Below are 20,182 nucleotides of genomic sequence, written 5' to 3' on the forward strand. Positions count from 1 at the left end.
GATGTAACCCCAAATACTATGAAGACATATATGCAACTCAGTACAGTTTTCCAGTACTCAGGATCTAGTCTCCGTGTGTAGTGCTTATGCTTTCCATTTGTGTACTGGTATTGATGCTGTTCAACAGTAAGTTCAGTTCTGGGACTGTCGCAGTCTCTCGATGGGTCACCATTGCATAACCAGTCTGTGCTCTGCACAGCAGGGTTTCCATGTACCCCAATACCAGCATTCCAGTTATCACTAGTGTAACCAAGTTCTTCAAGAATATCGCTGTGCTGCTTCTGCAGTTTGCGTATGGATAACATTAACCGCTTGATGTCCCCCAAAACCTTGAGTTCCAGTGGAGGTGAACGCAGGTCATATTCAGTTAGTGTCAGTAATGAAATACCATCAAGTCTATGTCGATTACAAAGAGGTTCCACATATTCACAGAAGCCTTCTTCCTTTAGCCATTTTGCCACCTGCTTAGTCGTCCAGCGTCTGATGCTCAGCTGATTCCCGCTCATCGTTTTATATCCAGACTGCAAAAAAAAAAAAGTATAAACTAATCAGTACCAATTACTTATCATCATACTAACACACTGTGCAGCAATGTTACCTCGTAACAGTTCACAAAGCTGTACCAGGAATGTGGCTAATGTCTCTGTTATACTTTACCTTTTAATGACTGACAGCTGCCTAGCATTTTTAAATAAGCTGTCGATGACAAACTGAAGAACCTGCGATTAAAATCCCCACAAAGAAGTCAAGATTCTGTAAGCAACAGATAATGGCATGCATGCAGAATGAAAACGGATGGAAAAGATTAAAATGACTAGGCCTCAATCATAACCAGCTTGTAAGTTTGAGATGGGGAAGCCAAGAAGTTCACCTCAACAGCAGAGTGAAGCAAAGTGTGAGAGGTGAACCTGATATCCATGTTGGGAACACACAAGAGGATATGAACGTAATGGCGTCGGCTGCATGATTTATACCCCTGACGACCTGACGCAGCCGGCCTTAGGCATAGGCCAACTAGGCGGCCGCCTAGGGCGCCGCTCTGGTAGGGGCACTTTTTCAGTATTTATTTGGTGTAGGTAGACCAGGATGGGGGCACCAGCTAGTGTGGTGGGGGGCACCGTGGAGCCCTTTTGCCTAGGGTGCCAGTTGACCTAAGGCCGCTCCAGCATGTAAGAAGGGACAGCAACCGACACAGGACCCAAGACTTTGATACTCAGGCCGACTGAGGGCTACTGCAAGCAGATAACCCAAATGTAATGACTGCAACAGTGAAACACAAAACATCTGTGTAACAGCTTTTAAATTTGTGAAAATATTTTGGATGTAGTGTTGTGGAGGACACCATTATGCTGTAGCACAAGACTAAAGCTCAAGAGTGATGAATAGTGCTCAACTTTCTTGTGTACTTTTCTTACTTCTGAAAGGTGCTTAAAATTATCTTTCTTAAATTCAGAGGGCGATCACACTACATACTGCACAAGATTTTATATAGCCCTGGGGGGCAGATACAGCACAAAAGCAAAAGGAATTTTTGTTTATTAATTATCTTATAAGCACAATAATTATAAAACAGCTTTTGTACAATCAATTTTTCAACTTTGCCACCTGATCAAACTGAATACAGCACTGCATGAAGCACTCACTGGCCTGCATAACACATTAACAACAAGAAACTGGATGCCTTTTCTGACAACAGCTGTTTCACCTATATTTCATTTCACGTGGAGTTCTGTTCTGCACCCAGTTTAGATTTTGTACAGTTTAGATTTTGTACTACAGCCTGTGAGGACACACTTGTTTCCAACACGACCTTTTTGAGCTATGTCCGATTGCTCTAACTAATGTAGAACATTTGTTTACACTGGCTTAACTTACAATACAAAAGTGATCTGATTTGCGAAGTATGTTTGACAGTTACATAATATTTGCTAGGGATATGCTGACCAGGTAGCCTTTTGATAGCCACAGTGCAATTTCACTGAGTACTTTATGGTTTATTCTGAGTTGGGACTGTTTAGGCTGTTCACTGATATGTAACTACACTATGTAGTATTAAGAGGCACACTTCACCAAAGTGATAACTTATGTCTAGCAAGAAGGACAAGGATCCAAGCCAGTCCATTGTTATAGTGCCCACTTCAAGGCCAGCACCAATGTTCACGCATCTTTTGTCACAACAAAGTGAACAGTTTGTACTTAGATTATGGCAAGACCCATAATCCCTAGCATATCTTAAGAACTGATAATTTAAGGGGATATAATAAGAGAGGAGGGTGGGGGTGGAATTTTTAAATTTCTGTAATACATAGAATGCCTGGGAAGGTGGTCAGTTAGGAAGTGAATTTGTTTAACCATCCAGTCGATAACAGGCAAGTCCACAGAGGTAGACACAACAAATACAGTCCACAAACTAAATTGCTGCAAATGCTTAGTCATTGTCAAAGACACACACCACTAAACTGTCAAGGTTGAAATTGCAATAAAAATCTTCAAATAAGATACTGCTAAAAAAGTCCAAAACGGAGGCAAGTGCACGTTGTAACTGTAACTATATATTATGTATGTAACTGCACAAACTAGTGTGAAAAATGTGCTCTTATCTTTAATGAAATTACTGCTCAACTTTGTTAACAAGGGCAACGACTGTACCAATCTGGTCAACACAACTAAACATTTAAGTGTGATTTATTTACACCCCCTTCCCATAGCAAAAGGTTCAGACAACCAGCACAACTGTCTAGATGCTAGCTGAGTCACCCAGCTCTTAACACAAAACAGCCACTATACAGTTATCGTCTCACTCTGATGCGCAGGCCTGCTACTAAGCCATCAAGACTGGATTTTAGAAAGACAATACTACAAACAATCTACACCCTCACAGATAACATTTCAGTCTGTGGAGGCAGGCCAACTCACAGCAGCAGTCTTCAATCTTTTTTTAAACTTCTTGCATAGTGACTGTAAACAGCTTTCCTTCTGTGACACAGCCCAGTATCTTTAGGTGGGTTCTCTGGCCAACTCCAAAACCATAATGGGAAAAATCAAACACCAAAAGAAAGCAAAATAAGTCTACAATTGAGATCTTCTATACTCATAAAAACTTTCATGAAATTTTCATAAGTACAGACATAACAGTTGGTCTTTACTTTGTTTTCTTTGGTATTTCTTTAATCATTTTACAGTTTACTGCTAGGTAAACCTTTCCAGTTTGTTTTGTACATACAAGTACAAAGATGTTACTTCAAATTGACCTAAGGAGGTCCAGTCTCAGCTACAGCCAACAAAGACAGGTGTTCTTATGCTGAACGTACATGAACTTACAAGGACATGCTGAAAAAAACAAAACAAAACCATACCTTTTGAAACTCAAGAAACATCTTAGACAGCTTTTTGGACTTCAACCATGTCAGTATGCCTAAGTCCAGGGGTTTAATGATTTTACTTTACAGACTGCCTAAAGGATTAAATGGTGGAAGTTAAAAATGGGTGATTGTGAGGTGGAGTTCAGGGAAGAGTTAAGACAGGCACTGGGAGGCAATGAAGAGTTACCGAACAGCTGGGAAACTACAGCAGAGCTAGTAAGGGAGACTGCTAGAAAGGTGCTTGGTGTGACATCTGGACAGAGGAAGGAGTACAAGGAGACCTGGTGGTGGAATGAGGAAGTACAGGAGAGTATGCAGAGGAAGAGGCTGGCGAAGAAGAAGTGTGATTGCCAAAGAGATGAAGAAAGTAGACATAAATATAAGGAGATGAGACGCATGGCAAAGAGAAAGGTGGCGAAGGATAAGGCATATGGAGAGTTGTATGAGAGATTGGACACAAAAGAGGGAGGCATATGGAGAGTTGTATGAGAGATTGGACACTAAAGAGGGAGAAAATGACCTGTACCGATTGGCTAGACAGAGGGACAGAGCTGGGAAAGATGTGCAGCAGGTAAGGGTGATAAAGGACAGTGAGGGAAACGTACTCAAGTGAGGTGAGTGTGTTGAGTAGATGGAAAGAGTACTTTGAAGGGCTGATGAATGAAGAGAATGAAAGAGAAAGAAGGTTGGATGATGTGGGGATAGTGAATCAGGAAGTGAAACAGATTAGCAAGGAGGAAGTAAGGTCAGCTATGAAGAGGAAAAGAATGGAAAGGCTGTTGGCCCAGATGACATACCAGTGGAAGCATGGAGGTGCTTAGGTGAAATGGCAGTGGAATTTTTAACCAGATTGTTTAATTAAATTTTGGAAAGTCAGAGGATGCCTGAGGAGTGGAGAAAAAGTGTTTGGTACCTATCTTTAAGAATAAGGGTGATGTGCAGAGCTGCAGTAACTATAGAGGGATAAAAATTGATCAGTCACAGCTTGAAGATATGGAAAAGAGTAGTGGAAGCTAGGTTAAGAAGGGAGGTGATGATTAGTGATCAGCAGTATGGTTTCATGCCAGGAAACAGCACTACATATGCAATATTTGCTCTGAGAGTGTTGTTGGAGAAATACAGAGGAGGTCAGAAGGAGTTGCATTGTGTCTTTGTGGACTTAGAGAAAGCATATGACAGGGTGCCTAGAGAGGAGTTGTGGTATTGTATGAGGAAGTCGGGAGTGGCAGAGAAGTATGTAAGAGTGTTATAGGATATGTACGAGGGTAGTGCGACATTGGTGAGGACTGCGGTGGGAGTGACAGATACGTTCAAGGTGGAGGTGGGATTACATCAAGGATCAGCTCTGAGCCCTTTCTTATTTGCAGTAGTGATGGACAGCTTGACAGATGATATCAGACAGGAGGCCCCGAGGACTATGAAGTTTGCAGATGACATTGTGATATGTAGTGAGAGTAGGGACCAGGTTGAGGAGAGCCTGGAGAGGTGGAGACATGCTTTAGAGAGGAGAGGAATTAAGGTCAGCAGGGCTAAAACAGAATATATGTGTGTAAATGTGAGGGAGGGTAGAGAAATGGTGAGGATGCAGGGAGCAGAGTTGGTAAAGGTGGATGAGTTTAAGTACTTGGGATCAACAGTTCAGAGTAATGGTGAGTGTGGAAGAGAGTTGAAGAAGAGAGTACAGGCAGGGTGGAATGGGTGGAGAAGAGTGTCAGGAGTGATTTGTGACAGACGGGTACCAGTAAGAGTGGAAGGGAAGGTCTACAAGAGGGTAGTGAGACCAGCTATGTTATATGGGTTGGAGACAGTGGCATTGACGAAAAGGCAGGAGTCAGAGCTGGATGTGGCAGAGTTAAAGATGTTAAGATTTGCACTGGGTGTGACTAGGATGGACAGGATTAGGAATCAGTATATTAGAGGGTCAGCTCAAGTTGGACAGTTTGGAGATAAAGCAAGAGAGGTGAGATTGCGTTGGTTTGGACATGTGCTGAGGAGGGATACTGGGTATATTGGGAAAAGGATGCTAAGGATGGAGCTGCCAGGTAAGAGGAAAAGAGGAAGGCCTAAGATAAGGTTTATGGATGTGGTGAGAGAGGACATGCAGGCGGTTGGTGTGAAAGAGCATGATGCAAAGGACAGGAAGAAACGGAAACAGAAGATCCGCTATGGTGACCCCTAACGGGAACAGCCGAAAGAAGATGATGACTTTACAGACTGCCTAAATATATCACTACCTTACTCCACTCAAGTAAGCAAGCCAAGAGATAAAATCTCTGTGCTGCCGCAAATCAAATCTATATTTACCTTACTTTAGAAAAAGCACACTGTAGACATTGTGCTATTCTTTAGCTAGGAAATATGGCCTAAAAAATCTCTGGTGTCATCACTTCAACCAAGCAAAATTAAGAAAAAGAAAAAAAAAAGCATTTGATAGTATCCCACATTCATGGATAAAAGACTGCTTAAAATATACAAGATTCATGGTCACTGTAATGTAGTCAATCAGTGTAGGATGTAACAGTGGCAGACCACTTTGCAATTAACCCATGAAAAAGGGCAAATTATTATCCCAGGGACAAAATTTCAAAGGGGAATATTCCAGGATGACACTGTCACCGCTGCTATTCTGCCTTGCCCTTAACCCTTTAAGCAGTCTACTTAACAGCTTAGGCCATGGCTATAATTTGGCTTCTAGAAAACAAGTGTAAAGATTTCTCATCTTCTCTTAGTCGATGATTTAAAACTGCATAGTTGGAACTGAAAGCACAACTGCAAGTTGTCAAAACTTTTTTCTGATATAAGAATGTCATTTGGTCTTCATAAATGTGCAAAAGCAACCTTAAAGCAGGAAAATTGCAACACTAGGAAAACATCATTTTGGGACAAGAATGTGACAAAACAATTTGAGCAAGGAGTGTATAAATATTTGGGAATTGAAGGATCAACAATAAAACACGACCAAATGCAAATAAAACTTAGTAATAAAGGGTCCCTATTAATTACTCGAACTTTTTACAGTTCGAATATCATATGGTCGACACCATATGACAGAACTTTAAAAAGGGTTGAAGGTGAAAAGCAAGTGCGATCTAGGAATTGGTATATTTAAGTAGTGGAGGTGTCGGGGGTGCAGGGGGCTTGTCCCCCTGCTCAGAGCACTGAGGTAAGTTTTTTTTTTTTTTTTTTTTTTAATTTTTTATTATATTTGTGATGTTTCAAACTTTGCTCATATGTTGTCGAACATAGGAGGTTCGAAGTTTTGAAACTTCGAATATATAATATAGACCCATAAGGAATACTTCAGAAGACTTGAATTAATCCTGAAAACAGCACTGATATCTAGGAACAAAATCCAGGCTATAAACCAATTTGCTCTTCCTGTCCTAACTTACAGTTTTGGAGTGACTGACTGGCCCCAAAACGTGTTGGATAGACTAGATAGGAAAACAAGAAGGATGCTTCATGCTCATCAAATAATTTATAAAAATTAGTGCATACCAAGATTATATATTCCCTGTTCCGAAAGAGGGGTGGGCCTCCTTGAAATTGATTCTATGTATAGATCTGCAATTGTGGGACTCCACACATCTGCTGACCTCACAAGACCCAAATGTAGTGAAAGTTTTGAAACATGAGGAGAATAAATCTAAGATGACTTCTCTGCTTATGCTAGCAGAAGCATATCGGCATCAAACAGGAATGGAAATCAAACCAGAAGTAGATAAAAATCAGGCACCAACTGAATATGCCAAAACACAAAAGAAAGAATATAAAGGTAAAAGGACCAGATGAGAAGGCATGAAATGTGGAAAAAGCATAAATATAGCTGCAAGTATAGAAAACTTCTTGAAGAACCTCATGTTGATCAGGAACAAATGCAGGAATGGCTGAGAAGCGAATTCAAAACCAAGAGATGCAAGACAGAGGGCTGCATACACGTTGGTTTACAAAGTCCATTGAACATGTGGGAGAAACAGACAAATGTTGTTGTTCTTTTGGCTTTTCCCAGTTAGGGGTTGCCACAGCAGAACTCCGGTCCGCTAATGATTGGCAGTAGATTTTTTTACGGGTGCAGAGGTGCCAGCTCGATGCCCAACCTTCAATGAAGGCACGCCCATTCTACGCATGCCTTTCGAACACCACTCGACCGCAGGGAGGACATGCAGACTCCACACAGAAGGTGCTCCAGCAGAGAACCGAACGGTAGAACCTCTTGCTGTGAGGCAACAACGCTACAGCTGCACCACCGCGGCTTCTGCAAAACAGACAAATGTAGGCAGGTGCACACCTTGTTGCGGTTTACAACATACTAATGGTAAAAGGACTGTATACTGATACTGAAAGGCATAAAAATGAGGCAACACTGTTGCACTGGGGATTGTGCAAAACACAGTATTGAAATGGCCTAAAAACACTGAAAACGAGCCACAAAGCATCATAGAAAATGAAGTCTACATCCCATGGGATCACCCATTACCAACACTTCAAAAGATAGATGCTAGGAAACTGGATATAGTGGTCCAAGAAAAGAAGACAAAAGTAGCATTGCTCACTGAAATATTCAAACCTAGTGACTACAGTGTCTTGCGTACAGAGAGAGACACAACTCAAAGTATCAAGATTTGCAGGTAGAAACAAGAGCAATGTGGAAGATACCCAGACAGTTCCAATAGTAGTAGGAACAAAAGATCTCTGTCTACAATCATATGCAGATATACTACCAATCCACGCAACTCCATACATAATTGCAGGAGTAGTCATTACTGGGCACATTGCAGGTGCTCCAAAGAGCACTACTGGCTGACATTAAAGAGTGAAATACTAATTTCATGAGATTTAATTGTACTTTGACTTAGGAATGGGGTCCATTCCTGTCACGGTATTAGAAATCCAAACAATTTGGAGAAATTAAAAAGGAATAAACTCTGCAGGTTTATCATCAAAACACCTAAATGCATTGCTTCACTATCATTGACTCAGGGCGACTACACGTTTACTGGTCATCAATGCCTTACTATCAAAACTCATTCACCTTAAGAAGTGCTTGTCATTAGATTCAGTGTCAGATGAACTGAACTTTATCAGCAATGCTGGACAGTCTATTCTGGATTAAAAATGCCAGTTTGCCTTAAGCTAATGAAACCACCAACTGGGCAGATATTCTAATGTCTCTGGTGCTACTAATGTACACAGAGAGCTGTCTGTGAGCATATAATTTGCGCGTATGCCATTAACTTTACTCAGTTCACCACAAAAGTTATTTTTCAGTGACATTCTCCAAATCGAAGTGACTGTAACGGGGTTTGGACATCAAGGCTTTAAATTCAGAAATATTCCTTTCCTGAGGTATTGGCCACTCAAAGCAACATTTTCTAAGAGAAAGAATTTCGGATCCACAGAAAATGCTGGACCAGAAGCATGAAACACTGCACTGCAGGGAGTAAAACACAAACTCAGGACAAGCACAGCAAGCAATTCTGAAGTTTCTGACTGATGAAACAATGGCTTTATAAGTTATTAGACACCTTACCCTGTCACACTTTTGTCTGTGGAACAGTGAAGTGTGTAACAGCTTTTAAAGATGTGAAAATATTTTGGATGTAGTGCTGTGGTGGACTCATGCTCTAGCACAAGACTAGAGGTCAAAAATGATGAATGATGCTTAACTTTGTTGCATACTTTTATCATTTTCTTAAATTCAGACAGCAATCACACTACATACTAAAAGATTTTACCAGAGAGGCCAGATACAAAACAAAACCAAAAGGAATTTTCTTCCAAGTCCTATGTCAGTTAATCTTTCACAACTATGGATCTACTTTTGTTTATGACACTTCTTACAAACACAATCATATAAAAGCTTTTGTATAATTGATTTTCCACTTTTTCCAATTTCTGTGGTCTACATTTCATTCATATAATGCCAATCCAAAGAAGGATGGTTGTTTGGACTGTTGTACAATACCCCTTTGAGGAACATGTTAACAAGATGGGGTAGCAAAAGGCAAACCAGTACAAGTTAAAAATCACACAAAGTCTAACACAAGAATATACCAATCCTGACTTGAAAGAATGCAGAGGCAACGTTGATAGAAAATTATGCCAGTCTTGATGTGAACAAGAATTACCTCAGAGGTTCACAACAGGGCACTGGTGTGGCTATGCATAACAGACTGCAGCCCATATATACAACTTTTTCCAGTTCTTCATACACACTCTTCTAGGCCTTCCTCGTGGCTTCAGTGATGGTACAAAGGGGATCCATAAACAGGGAGATGTCGCATAGGTTTATAAATGTGACAGTGCAAGGGGGATCCATAAATAGGGAGATCACGTAGGTTTATAAATGTGATAGTACAGGGGGGATCCCTAAACAGGGAGATATCATGTAAGTTTATAAAATGCGACAGCTCAAGGGGAATCCATAAACAGGGAGATGTCGCATAGGTTTATAAATGTGACAGTGCAAGGGGGATCCATAAATAGGGAGATATGTAGGTTTATAAATGTGATAGTACGGGGGGGATCCCTAAACAGGGAGATATCACATAGGTTTATAAATGTGACAGTACAACTTATTTACTTATTTCCAGTTTGATTACCGGGAAGTCCACTTGGCCCAAAGGACCCGTTTTCAGTGGAGGCCCGGGGAGAAAAGCTCCAAGATACACAATACAGTACAGATACAAGAGATACAGAAGTAGAAAAGATACATTATATAGAACAGTTTACAACATATGCACATTCAGTGTCACACAGTCAGACAAAATTCATTATAGTTTATCTTAAGGGTTATACAGATTCATTTATGCAAACACTTGTATAGTGTGTGTGGAAACACTTTACATACACATCTTTAAAGCAAGTGTAGAAAACACTTTACATGCAATCATTTAAAGTATGATGCTATTTACAATATGTACACAGTTGTGTCGTGTGAGGAGTAGCTCTAGGAGTTGTAGAGAGCTTAGATACACTCATTGTAACGTAGCTATGGGAGTTTTAGAGAGCTTACGAACCTGGGAGAAAAGCTCCTGGGGGCATATACTTAGATAGATTTACGCAGGTACATTTCTATTTAGTGGACAGGTGTTTGAAAACCTGGGTTTTAAAGTTTTCTGAATTTGGTATAGTTCTTAGAGTGGAAGGGAGAGAATTCCATTTCTTAGCTATTGAGAAAGAGAGCAAAAGCTGGCCAGCAGGACGTTTAGGCTTGTGGATAGCAATTAAGTTTTGATGTACAAATCTGAGAGTTCTGTTGGGGGTGTAAGGAGGAAGGATATTTGCTAGAGCTGGACATTTTGTAAGGTGAAATACAAGTCTGTGCGCAGCGGCGAGTTGGAGGTAGTTGGGAGTTCTACCCAATTCAAAGATTGTAGGGTAAGGCAATGATGGGTGGAATTTCTGGATGTGGTGGCAAATTTAGAGATTTTATTATAGCAGTTTTCTAGTTTGGAGGTGACAGAGGAGGACAAGTTGGTTAGGAGAGGGGTTCCGTATAAGGAGGGAAGATAAGTAGTAATACAGCATCCATGGGACCAGATGATATCCCGGGCTGTGTACTACATGAACTACAAAATGAACTGATACCTCACCTAAGCAGCATGTTCAACCACAGCCTTACCTCAGGCTTCGTGCCCATTGAATGGAGCACAGCTACAGTCATCCCACTTCACAAGAGAGGATACACCCTGGATCCTGGGAACTACTGCCCCATCAGTCTGACAAGCCTGGTCTGCAAGGCCATGGAACGCATTATCATGGAACTTATAAACAAGGACATTGGCAACCTTCAAACATTGGACCCCACCCAATTCAGGTTTGTGAAGGCCTGATCCTGTCTCCTCAACCAGACTGATTTCTATGAATCACTCTCTAAAGCCGTGGATGAGGGTAAGGCGGTCCACACAGCCTATCTGGACCTCGCCAAGGCCTTTGATACTATCCCTCACTCTGGAATCACAGATAAACTTACCAAGCTGGACATTAATCCCTACATCACTCGATGGGCTGCCAATTGGCTTATTGACAGAACACACACTAAAAATATCCTATTCCAGATCCAGCTCCAGACAAGTGACAAGTGGAGTACCTCAGGGTTCAGTCCTGGGACCGCTCTTGTTTGGCATCTACTTCTCTGAAGTACATACCAACAATAAGGGACTCTGGCTAACAAAGTTCGCATATGACTGCAAACTGGGAGCCATTATCAAGTCCCCAAATGATGCAGATATCCTACAAAAGGGCCTTACAGAAACAGATACTTGGTGCCAGAGTCATGGACTCAAGCTCAATGCCAAGAAATGTATAGTTATCCCCTTTGGGAAAAACCACGTACCCATGAACTACCACATAGGCGACAACACTGAAAGTGTGATGAGAGACTTAGGAACCCAGGTGGACAGTGGTCTCACCTGTGATAACCACATCGCCACAACAGAGGAAATCCTTCTATGTGGCACATCTCATCACAAAGGGATTTTCATCCAGAAAGGAGGTGGTCATTGTCCCATTGTAATCATCCCTCATTAGACCCATATGAGTACAACGCCCCATTTGGTATGTACCTCAACACATCTGCAACAGTTGGAAAAGCCTCAGAAATATCTCACTAAAAGAATCACAGGCCTAAAGCAGATGCCCTAAGCCGACCATCTACTCCAGCTATACTATGTCGCATATCGCCGACTCAGAGGCAACCTCTGTTTAACTTACAAGGCCATGTCTAACCCTGAGCTGTTGGAAATGCTTCACCTAAAGAAATCCCAATCCCTCAGAACCACATGCTCCAGGGAACTAAACCTCGTCATCACAATGAACAAGACATGCTGGAGGGATAGCTTCACGACCCAGAGACTCCCCATACTCTGGAATAGACTGCCCATACATGTCAAGCAAAGCGCCTCTTTGGCCCTCTTCAAAAGGAACCTTGACAATTGGATGGGAGATTGGAAATTCACCCCGGCAATCATGTCATCACCCTAATAGGGGTCCAGGGAAGTAAACACTGTGGGTATAAACAACCAGGGAAATGTCATGGCTAGGCTTGTATAGGCCCTAGGGCCGATAGCCTAGTACCAACCTATGAGTATGCCTAGTAGAATTTGAGAGAAAGCGATTATTCCTGTATAGCATACCTAGTTTTTGGTGGGTTTTCTTAATATTTTGTTGAATATGGATGTCAGACTTGAGGTATTTGTCAATAGTAATGCAGAGTAGTTTAGCAGAGGGAACCACTTCTATAGGAGAGTTGGTTTGACTAAGGACTTTGAAAGCATTTTGTTGTAGGAGTAAGTCTTTGTGGGGGGAATGGTAGAATTTTAGATTTATTAGCATTGAGAGAGGTGGTTTTGGTGCATCCACTTTTCGGTGGTTGAAAAAGCAGTTTGGGTTTTAGTGAGCAATTCAGGTGAGGTTTGAGGCAGAGCAGACTAAGGTTGAATTGTCTGGGTATTGAATGATTTTGGCATCAGGAACAGCAGTGTGAAAGTCACTGATGAAGATGTTAAAAAGCACAGGCCCAAGAATGGATCCCTGTGGTACACCAGTTGGCGTAGGTAAGAAGTAAGAGCTGGAGTTCTTCCATTTGACTGCCTGAGATCTGTCTGATAGGTAGCTGGAGAACCAGCATAAAGTCTTTGGTGAGAGATGAAGATTTGAGCGATGAAAGAGAAGGTGTTTGTGGGAAAAGTACAGTTGTGTACACTTACCATAAATGTAGATGTTCGGGTGTATTCACTGTTACAGTCATTACACTTGGGTTATCCTGCTGGCAGACTACCCTCAGTCGGCCTGAATTCCAAAGTCTAGGTCTGGCATCGGTTGCTGCCGCCTCTTCCCTGACGTCAGTGCGCCAGGGGTATAAAAGATGCAGCTGACGCCATTTTCTTCAGTTTTTCTTGCCCCAGATGTCAGGTGCCCCCAAAAGGGTAGGCTAAAAATATGCCAATAAAACATGCATGCATCAGAATATAAAATACCTTCAACTATAAGCAAATACACCACATAGGTTGTATAGATTAGAGAAGTGCAGATAAGTTGCAGCAAAGATATGGGGGATGGTGGGTGGGTAACCTGGACTGCAACAGTGAATACACTCGAACATCTACATTTATGGTAAGTGTACACAACCGTACTATGTTCTTCGTGTTTCAATGTTGCAGTCATTACACTTGGGTTGAATCCCAAAGCTATGGCTGGAAGGCTGGAGCTAAATAGCCTTAGGAGTGGCTTTGAGGCCCTGCAGAACTGCAGTGCCAAAGCCTGCCCTGGATTTAGAGTAGAGTGGTAAATGATAGTGCTTTGTAAAGGTGTGCACTGAACTCCAGGTAGCAGCCTCTAAAATGTATTTGGTTGGTACTCCCCTGAGGAAGGCTGCTTAAGTGGCAGCTGCTCTGGTTGAATGTGGCCTAATGCCCTTAGGCACTGGCTTGCCATGTTGTGAATAGCAGAAACGAATGCAGTAGCCTATCCACTTTGAAATAGTTTGCTTTGAGATAGCCTTTCCTTGCGATCCTGCAGCATATGCCACTAGTAGTTGCTTTGTCTTTCTGAAAGCTTTGGTTCTGTCCAAGTAGAAGCGTAGCTGTGTATGTCCAAAGAATGCAGAATTCTCTCCCCCCCAATCTGTGGGTTTGGATAAAAAGTAGGCAGATGAATAGTTTGGTTAAGGGCCACATTGGACACTACCTTAGGTATAAATGTCGGGTTTGTCCTCGAGAAACACTGCCTAGATAAAAAATGATAAAAGGTTCCACATCCATGAGTGCCTGTAGCTCAGACTCATCTTGCAGAGATTATTGTTAGGAGCAAAGCTGTTTTCCAAGATAAAAACTTTATATCAGCTGTAGCGGCTGGCTCAAAAGGAGGCAGGGTGAGTTTTCCAAAGCATAATTGAGGTCTCATGCTGGTATTGGTGATCTCCTTGTAGGCCTTAAGTTTTTGGCTCCTCTGAGGTACTGCCTTAACAAGGGATTAGAAAAAAATTGGTGGCTCTGTATTGTAATGAGCCGAAATGGCAGAGGCATAAATTTTAATTGATGAAAAGGATAGGTCTTTGTCCAGCATCTCAGTTAAGTATTGCAAAATCTGAGGAATATTTGGTACAGCTGTGTCAATTCCTTGTGCCTGGTTCCAAGCACATAATCTCTTCTATTTTCCAGTGTAAGATTTTAGTGGCCTTCTGGCTTCCAAAATGGCAGCCATTACAGCTTTAGTGAGAGGTGCATTTTGTATCACTACATTATCCACCATGCTGCCAGATTTAAGGTCTTTAGTTGGCTGTGCAGGATCTGATTGTTTTGTTGGGATAGTAGATGAGGTATTTGAGGCAAGGTCCAAGCCGGGCAGTGAGACAAGTTCCTTAGGATTGGATACCAGTGTTGGCGGGGCCAGTCTGGGGCAATCAGTATCATCTTTGGCTTCTCTTGTCTGACCTTTAGGAGTACCTTGGGGAGGAGAGGCAGTGGAGGAAAGGCATATACTGCTAAGCTTTTCCAGCTGAAAGATAGGGCGTCCACTTTCCATGCTTGTCTGTGATAAGTCCTTGTGCAGAATCTCTTTAGTTGGTAGTTGTGAGGAGAGGCAAATAGATCTATATCCGGGCATCCCCATTTCCTTGTTATCATGCTGAAGACTTGTGGATCCAATATCCACTTGTGGGGATCCATGAGGTTTCTGCTTAGTTCGTCTGCCAGAGTATTTACCTTTCCTGGCAGGAATTGTGCCTGCAGATGTACTTGGTAAGTCAATGCTGTGTCCCACAAAGTCATGGCTAGTCTGCAAAGGGGGTAAGAATGAGTGCCTCCCTGCTTGTTTATATACCACATAAATATGGTGTTGTCTGTCTTTATCAGTAGTTGTCCCGGATGAAGTAGGTCCTTGAAGGCTGTCAGGGCATTCTGAACAGCTAGCATCTCTTTTTGATTGATATGTAGATGCATTTGGTTTGCGGACCATGTGCCTTGAATACATCTTCCTGCCATGTGGGCCCCCCAGGTATAATCTGATGCATCCGTTGTTAATGTCTGCCTGGCTGGGGGTAAAGTGAATGGCTGTCCCTTGTTCTGGTGACAAGCCTTCGCCCACCAATGAAACTCCTGTTGCAAGCAGGGAATGAGGGTAATTGTTTCCAGGCTGTGGCAATGTTGAGTCCAAACACTTTTTAGGTACCACTGAAGTTTCCTCATATGCAGTCTCGCATATGGAATTAGTAGAATGCAGGATGCCATGAAGCCCAAAGCCTGCAGAAATTTTCTTGCAGATAACTGGGCCTTTGTTGCCAACAGGTTGAAATAGGTAGTCAGTTGCCTTTGCTTGTCTGGCGTGAGATAAGCCATCTGGGCAGTTGTATTTAAGCTTGCACCCAGGAATATTATCTCTTGAGAGGGTACTAGTTTTGATTTCTTTTCATTGACTGTGTACCCTAGGCCTGTTAGAAATCTCTTTACAAACGCCAGATGCTGTAGTAGAATGTCCTTGTTCTCTGCTTGAATGAGACAGTCATCCAAGTAAGGATATATTTGTATTCCTCTGTCTGCAGAATGCAATTAATGGTGCCAGGCACTTTGTGAAGACCCTGGGCGCAGTAGATAAGCCAAAGGGCAGTGCAGAGAATTGGTAATGCATTGAGCCAGCTTTGAATCTGAGATATCTTCTGCATGTTTGTCTGATTGGGACATGCAGGTATGCCTTTTTTAAGTCTAAAGTCACAAGCCAAGCCTTCTTGCCCATCATGGGCAGAAGTTGCTGTACAGTCAACATTTTGAACTTGGGTATATCCAGAAATGTATTTAGAATAGATAGGTCCAGTATTGGTCTCCAGGTCTTGTCCTTTCTTGGTCGAGTATTGGTCTCCAGGTCTTGTCCTTTCTTGGTACAAAGATCAGTCTTGAATAAAATCCTTGTCTCTGCTCTTGCTCTGGTACTTGTTGAATGGCCCTCATGTCCATGAGGGATGAGACTTGCTTTTGTGCCTCTGCCCATTGATGTTTTGGCAGGTCTGGCCAATCGTTTGTCCTTGGCAGGGTACGGAAGTGAAACTTGTAGCCCTGTGACACTGTCTAGGACCCATTTGTCCTGGGTTATTACGTGCCAGTTTTGAGAAAAAAGTGCTAGTTTTCCCCCTAAAGGTGCTGCTAGAAGATAAGTGCTTGGTGCAGGCAGGGGGAAGTCATTGGGACTGTTTCCTGTATGGCTGTGATTTGTCTTGTCCACTTTTGGAGGTAGAAGCACCCCATTGTTTAGACCTGTATGAATCTTGGGGTTGGATCTGCCTCTTGGGCATCTGTATCTGCCCCTTTGTGGTCTGTCTGACACTGGAAAGGACCAATTCTTTGTAGGCCAGTGTCTGCTAAATCTTGGAGACTGAACCTGTAAGAAATCCTTAACTGTTTGCATAGATTTAGCTTTGTCCTCCATTTTCTTTAACACCTCTTCTGCTTTAACACCAAACAAAAGTATCATGCTGTAATGGGGCATCTAATAATTTTGCTTTGACATGATCAGGCAGACTTTGTTCCTTTAACCAAGTATGCCTCCTGATGACAGAACCCGTAACAGCGGCTTTGCAGGAGGCCTCCAAAGAATCAAAACCACATTGCAAAGTATGCTTTCCAACTTGTTCAGCTGCATGCAATAAATCCTGCATTACTTAGTTTTCTGCACATTCAGAATTTGTCAACATTTTCTGTTTAAGCAGTGACATAATATATTGCTGATATTTAAGCATATGAAACTGACAATTTAAAGCCCTTATAGCCAAGGTAGCGGAAGTGTAAATCTTTTTTCCCCATCTGTTCAATGCCCTAGAATCCCTGTCAGAGGGGGAAGGTTTATTTGTAGCGGAAGCCTTGACCCCTTTGGGACCCTAAGAGAGGGTTTCTGGGTCAGCAGCAGGGTTTTTGAAAAGGAATTTATGAGTCAGGAACCCTGTAATACCTGTCTGGCTTAACTGGAGCTGGAGGTAAGGAGTCAGGGGTCAGACTGGACTCTGAAAATACATCAACAATGTCTAACACAGGTGGAATAGCTAGGGGACTGTGTTGTGGTAGTAAAAGGAAGTCTCTGAGCCTTTTTTTAGATTCTGAAAAATCTTGGCTCTCCCAGTGGAAATGCTCCCTCATGGTATGCAAGGTTTCCCCAAAAGAGTAATCCTCAGGAGGAGAGGCTGAAGGGATAGATTCTTCAGCATCAGAATCCTCAGGGAGGAAGAGAGTATTCCTGATCAGAAGAGGAATCAGATGAAATTGAAACCTGATCTGAAGATTGATATTCTGTCTCTTGCCTAGACCTTTTATCAGGTGGGGGATGGGAACCCCTGATCAAAGTAATTAAGTCTTCGCCATTTTGAGCATCTGTTTTTTGGGCATGGAGGTCTGTCCATGAGGCTGTTGTACTGGTTTCTTTGTCTTTAAGGGTACTTTAGTCTTCACCTTTGAAGCTGAAGTCGTTTTAATGTATAATTGAGTTTGTCTGAAAACACCCTCAGAAGCCGATGCCTGCTCAGCGGCTCCAGACCCATCTGAGGGAATAGTCTCCGAAGGTTCAATACCTTGAGCCTCCAGCAGCATAGGCGACTCCACGTGGGAGTTGGTAGCGGCCTGTGGGTCTAAAGTAGCAGGCGTCAGGGGCTGCGAAGGCGCCTCACTGAGAACCGGCGACTGGCTTAGAAGAAGCCTCATCGGTTTTGGACCTCAGATGCCTGTCCTTTTCTTTTTCTTTGCGTTTCTTGTGAATTCTGGTAGTCTGATGGCTGTCCGACGACATCATATAATTAAATCTTCTGCCAAAATAGTGCGTTGGTTAAATCTAGCACAAAACCGACAACTAGCAACGTCGTGGTCAGGGCCTTGGCAAGGAATACATTAAGAATGAGAGTCCTTATGAGATATTTGCTTCCCACAAGAGATACAATTATTAACTTTTTCTGACATCGGTCTGGAGCAAGAAAAAAGTTTCTCCAACGGGGTACTTAGCTTTTAATGAAGACTTCGGATCTGCAATTCGAACACGAAAATCTCAGGAGTCGGCCGACCAGCACTTGCGAACTGCTTATGCTTCGGGCACCGCGCGGCAAGAAAGACTGAAGAAAATGGCGTTGGCTGCATCTTGTACCCCTGGCGCACTGACGTCGGCGACAGCAACTGACGCCGAAGACTTTGGAATTCAGGCCGACTGAGGGTAGCCTGCCAGCAGGATAACCCAAGTGTAATGACTGCAACAGTGAAACACGAAGAACATCAGTATTGAATTCTTTAGACAGATCATGCAAAACAGTAGAAACCAAGTGTCCTGAATCTCGGGCTTGATTGACAGTTTCTAGGAAAGACAGTAGAGCGGTTACAGAGCTATGGCCTGAACGGAAGCCATGTTGGTTAGGTGTAAGAAGATGGTTTTGGGGTAGAAAAGGCATTAGTTGGGGGTGGATGCACTTTTCTTTTCTAGTATTTTGGAGATTGGTGAGAGCAGAGCAATAGAGTGGAAGTCTGAGATGTTGGTGTTTTTGCCTCCTTTGTGAAGAGGAAGAATATAAGCTCAGCACCAGAGTTTGGGGACGTATGATACCTTTATAGATTTGATAATAATGATGCTGATTGGGAGAGCTATACCACCAGCAGCACATTGTAGGAAGGAGGAGGGAATATTGCTAGGAGCATTAGAGCAAGGTTTAAGTTTGGACAGAAGTCTTTTTATAAAGTTAGTGGAGACAGGTCTGAGCTCGAACATAAAGGGATGGTTATTAGGGGAGGTAGATGGAGAAGATTGAGGGGACTGGTGGGTTATCATTGGGGAAAGTCTTGGTCAGGTCATAAATAGTTTCTCTGAAAAATGAGTTAAATTCAGAGCTTAGTTCAAGGTCGGATTTACTAGGGTCAGGACAGGGGGTTATTCTTGGAGCCAGGATTAAGAAGTGAGTTTATTGATTTCCAGAATTACTTGGAGTTTTTATTGTTATTAGACTGGAGCTTGATATAGTAGGATTTTTTGTCCTTAGTGATTAGCTGTTTCACAAGGTTACGGACTTGTTTGCATTGAACCAAGGTATTGGGCAGTTTATTCTTTTGGTAAAGCTTCCATAACTTGTCCCTTTGGTGCATAATTTGTTTAGTATGTTTGGATAACCAAGGAGCTGTATTAGTTTTTATCCTTTGTTTTTTTAGTGAGGCTAGAGAGTTTAGTGTGTCTATGAAGACAGAGTTGAAGTAGTCTATAGCACTGTCAAGTGGAAGGGTTTTTAGAATTTGCCAGTCCATTTGTTTGAACATGTTTGAGAGGGTTACGGGGTTGAAGTTACTGAGGTTGCGAGTGAGAAAGTATTGGTGCTGGTGAGGTGAAGAGTTAGATGAGCGATGAATGAAAGCTGGGAGGTGTCGCTAATGGTGTCGGGAATTGTGCCACAGTTGGTTATTTTGTTTGGATCGGAGACTAGGATCCAATCAATAGTGGACCCAGGGTTTTTTTTTGTTAGGTCGGGTGATGGGAAGGATTATTTGAGTAAAGCTATAGAGGTTAATGTACAGGGAGGGAGAGGGACTATTGACTTTATTCCAGTCAATATTTACATCGCCTAGAATGTAGGTTTCGTAGTTAATTTCAGTACATGCACACAGGAGGATCCATAAACAGGGAGATATCGCATAGGTTTACAAATGTGAGTGTACAAGGGGGATCCATAAACAAGGAGCCATCGCGTAGGGATCCATAAACAGGGAGATATCAAGTAGGTTTATAAATGTGATCGTACAAGGGGGTCCATAAACACGGAGATATCATGTAAGTTTATAAATGTGATAGCACAAGGGGATCAATAAACAGGGAGA

At 42.4% G+C, this 20,182-nt stretch overlaps 1 protein-coding gene across 1 annotated transcript in view; it reads right to left on the reverse strand.

The window, feature by feature from the left end:
* SAMD8 (sterile alpha motif domain containing 8) overlaps positions 1 to 20,182 on the reverse strand; it is a 367,145-nt gene that overhangs the window by 223,872 nt on the left and 123,091 nt on the right. The window contains exon 2 of the mRNA XM_044055658.1: positions 9 to 521. Within this exon, the coding sequence (XP_043911593.1) occupies positions 9 to 521 (513 nt within the window). The remainder of the gene's footprint in view (positions 1 to 8; positions 522 to 20,182) is intronic.

This window comes from Protopterus annectens, chromosome 14.part0, assembly GCF_019279795.1.
Source record: "Protopterus annectens isolate FY-2018-M chromosome 14.part0, PAN1.0, whole genome shotgun sequence".
NCBI classification, from domain to species: domain Eukaryota; kingdom Metazoa; phylum Chordata; order Ceratodontiformes; family Protopteridae; genus Protopterus; species Protopterus annectens.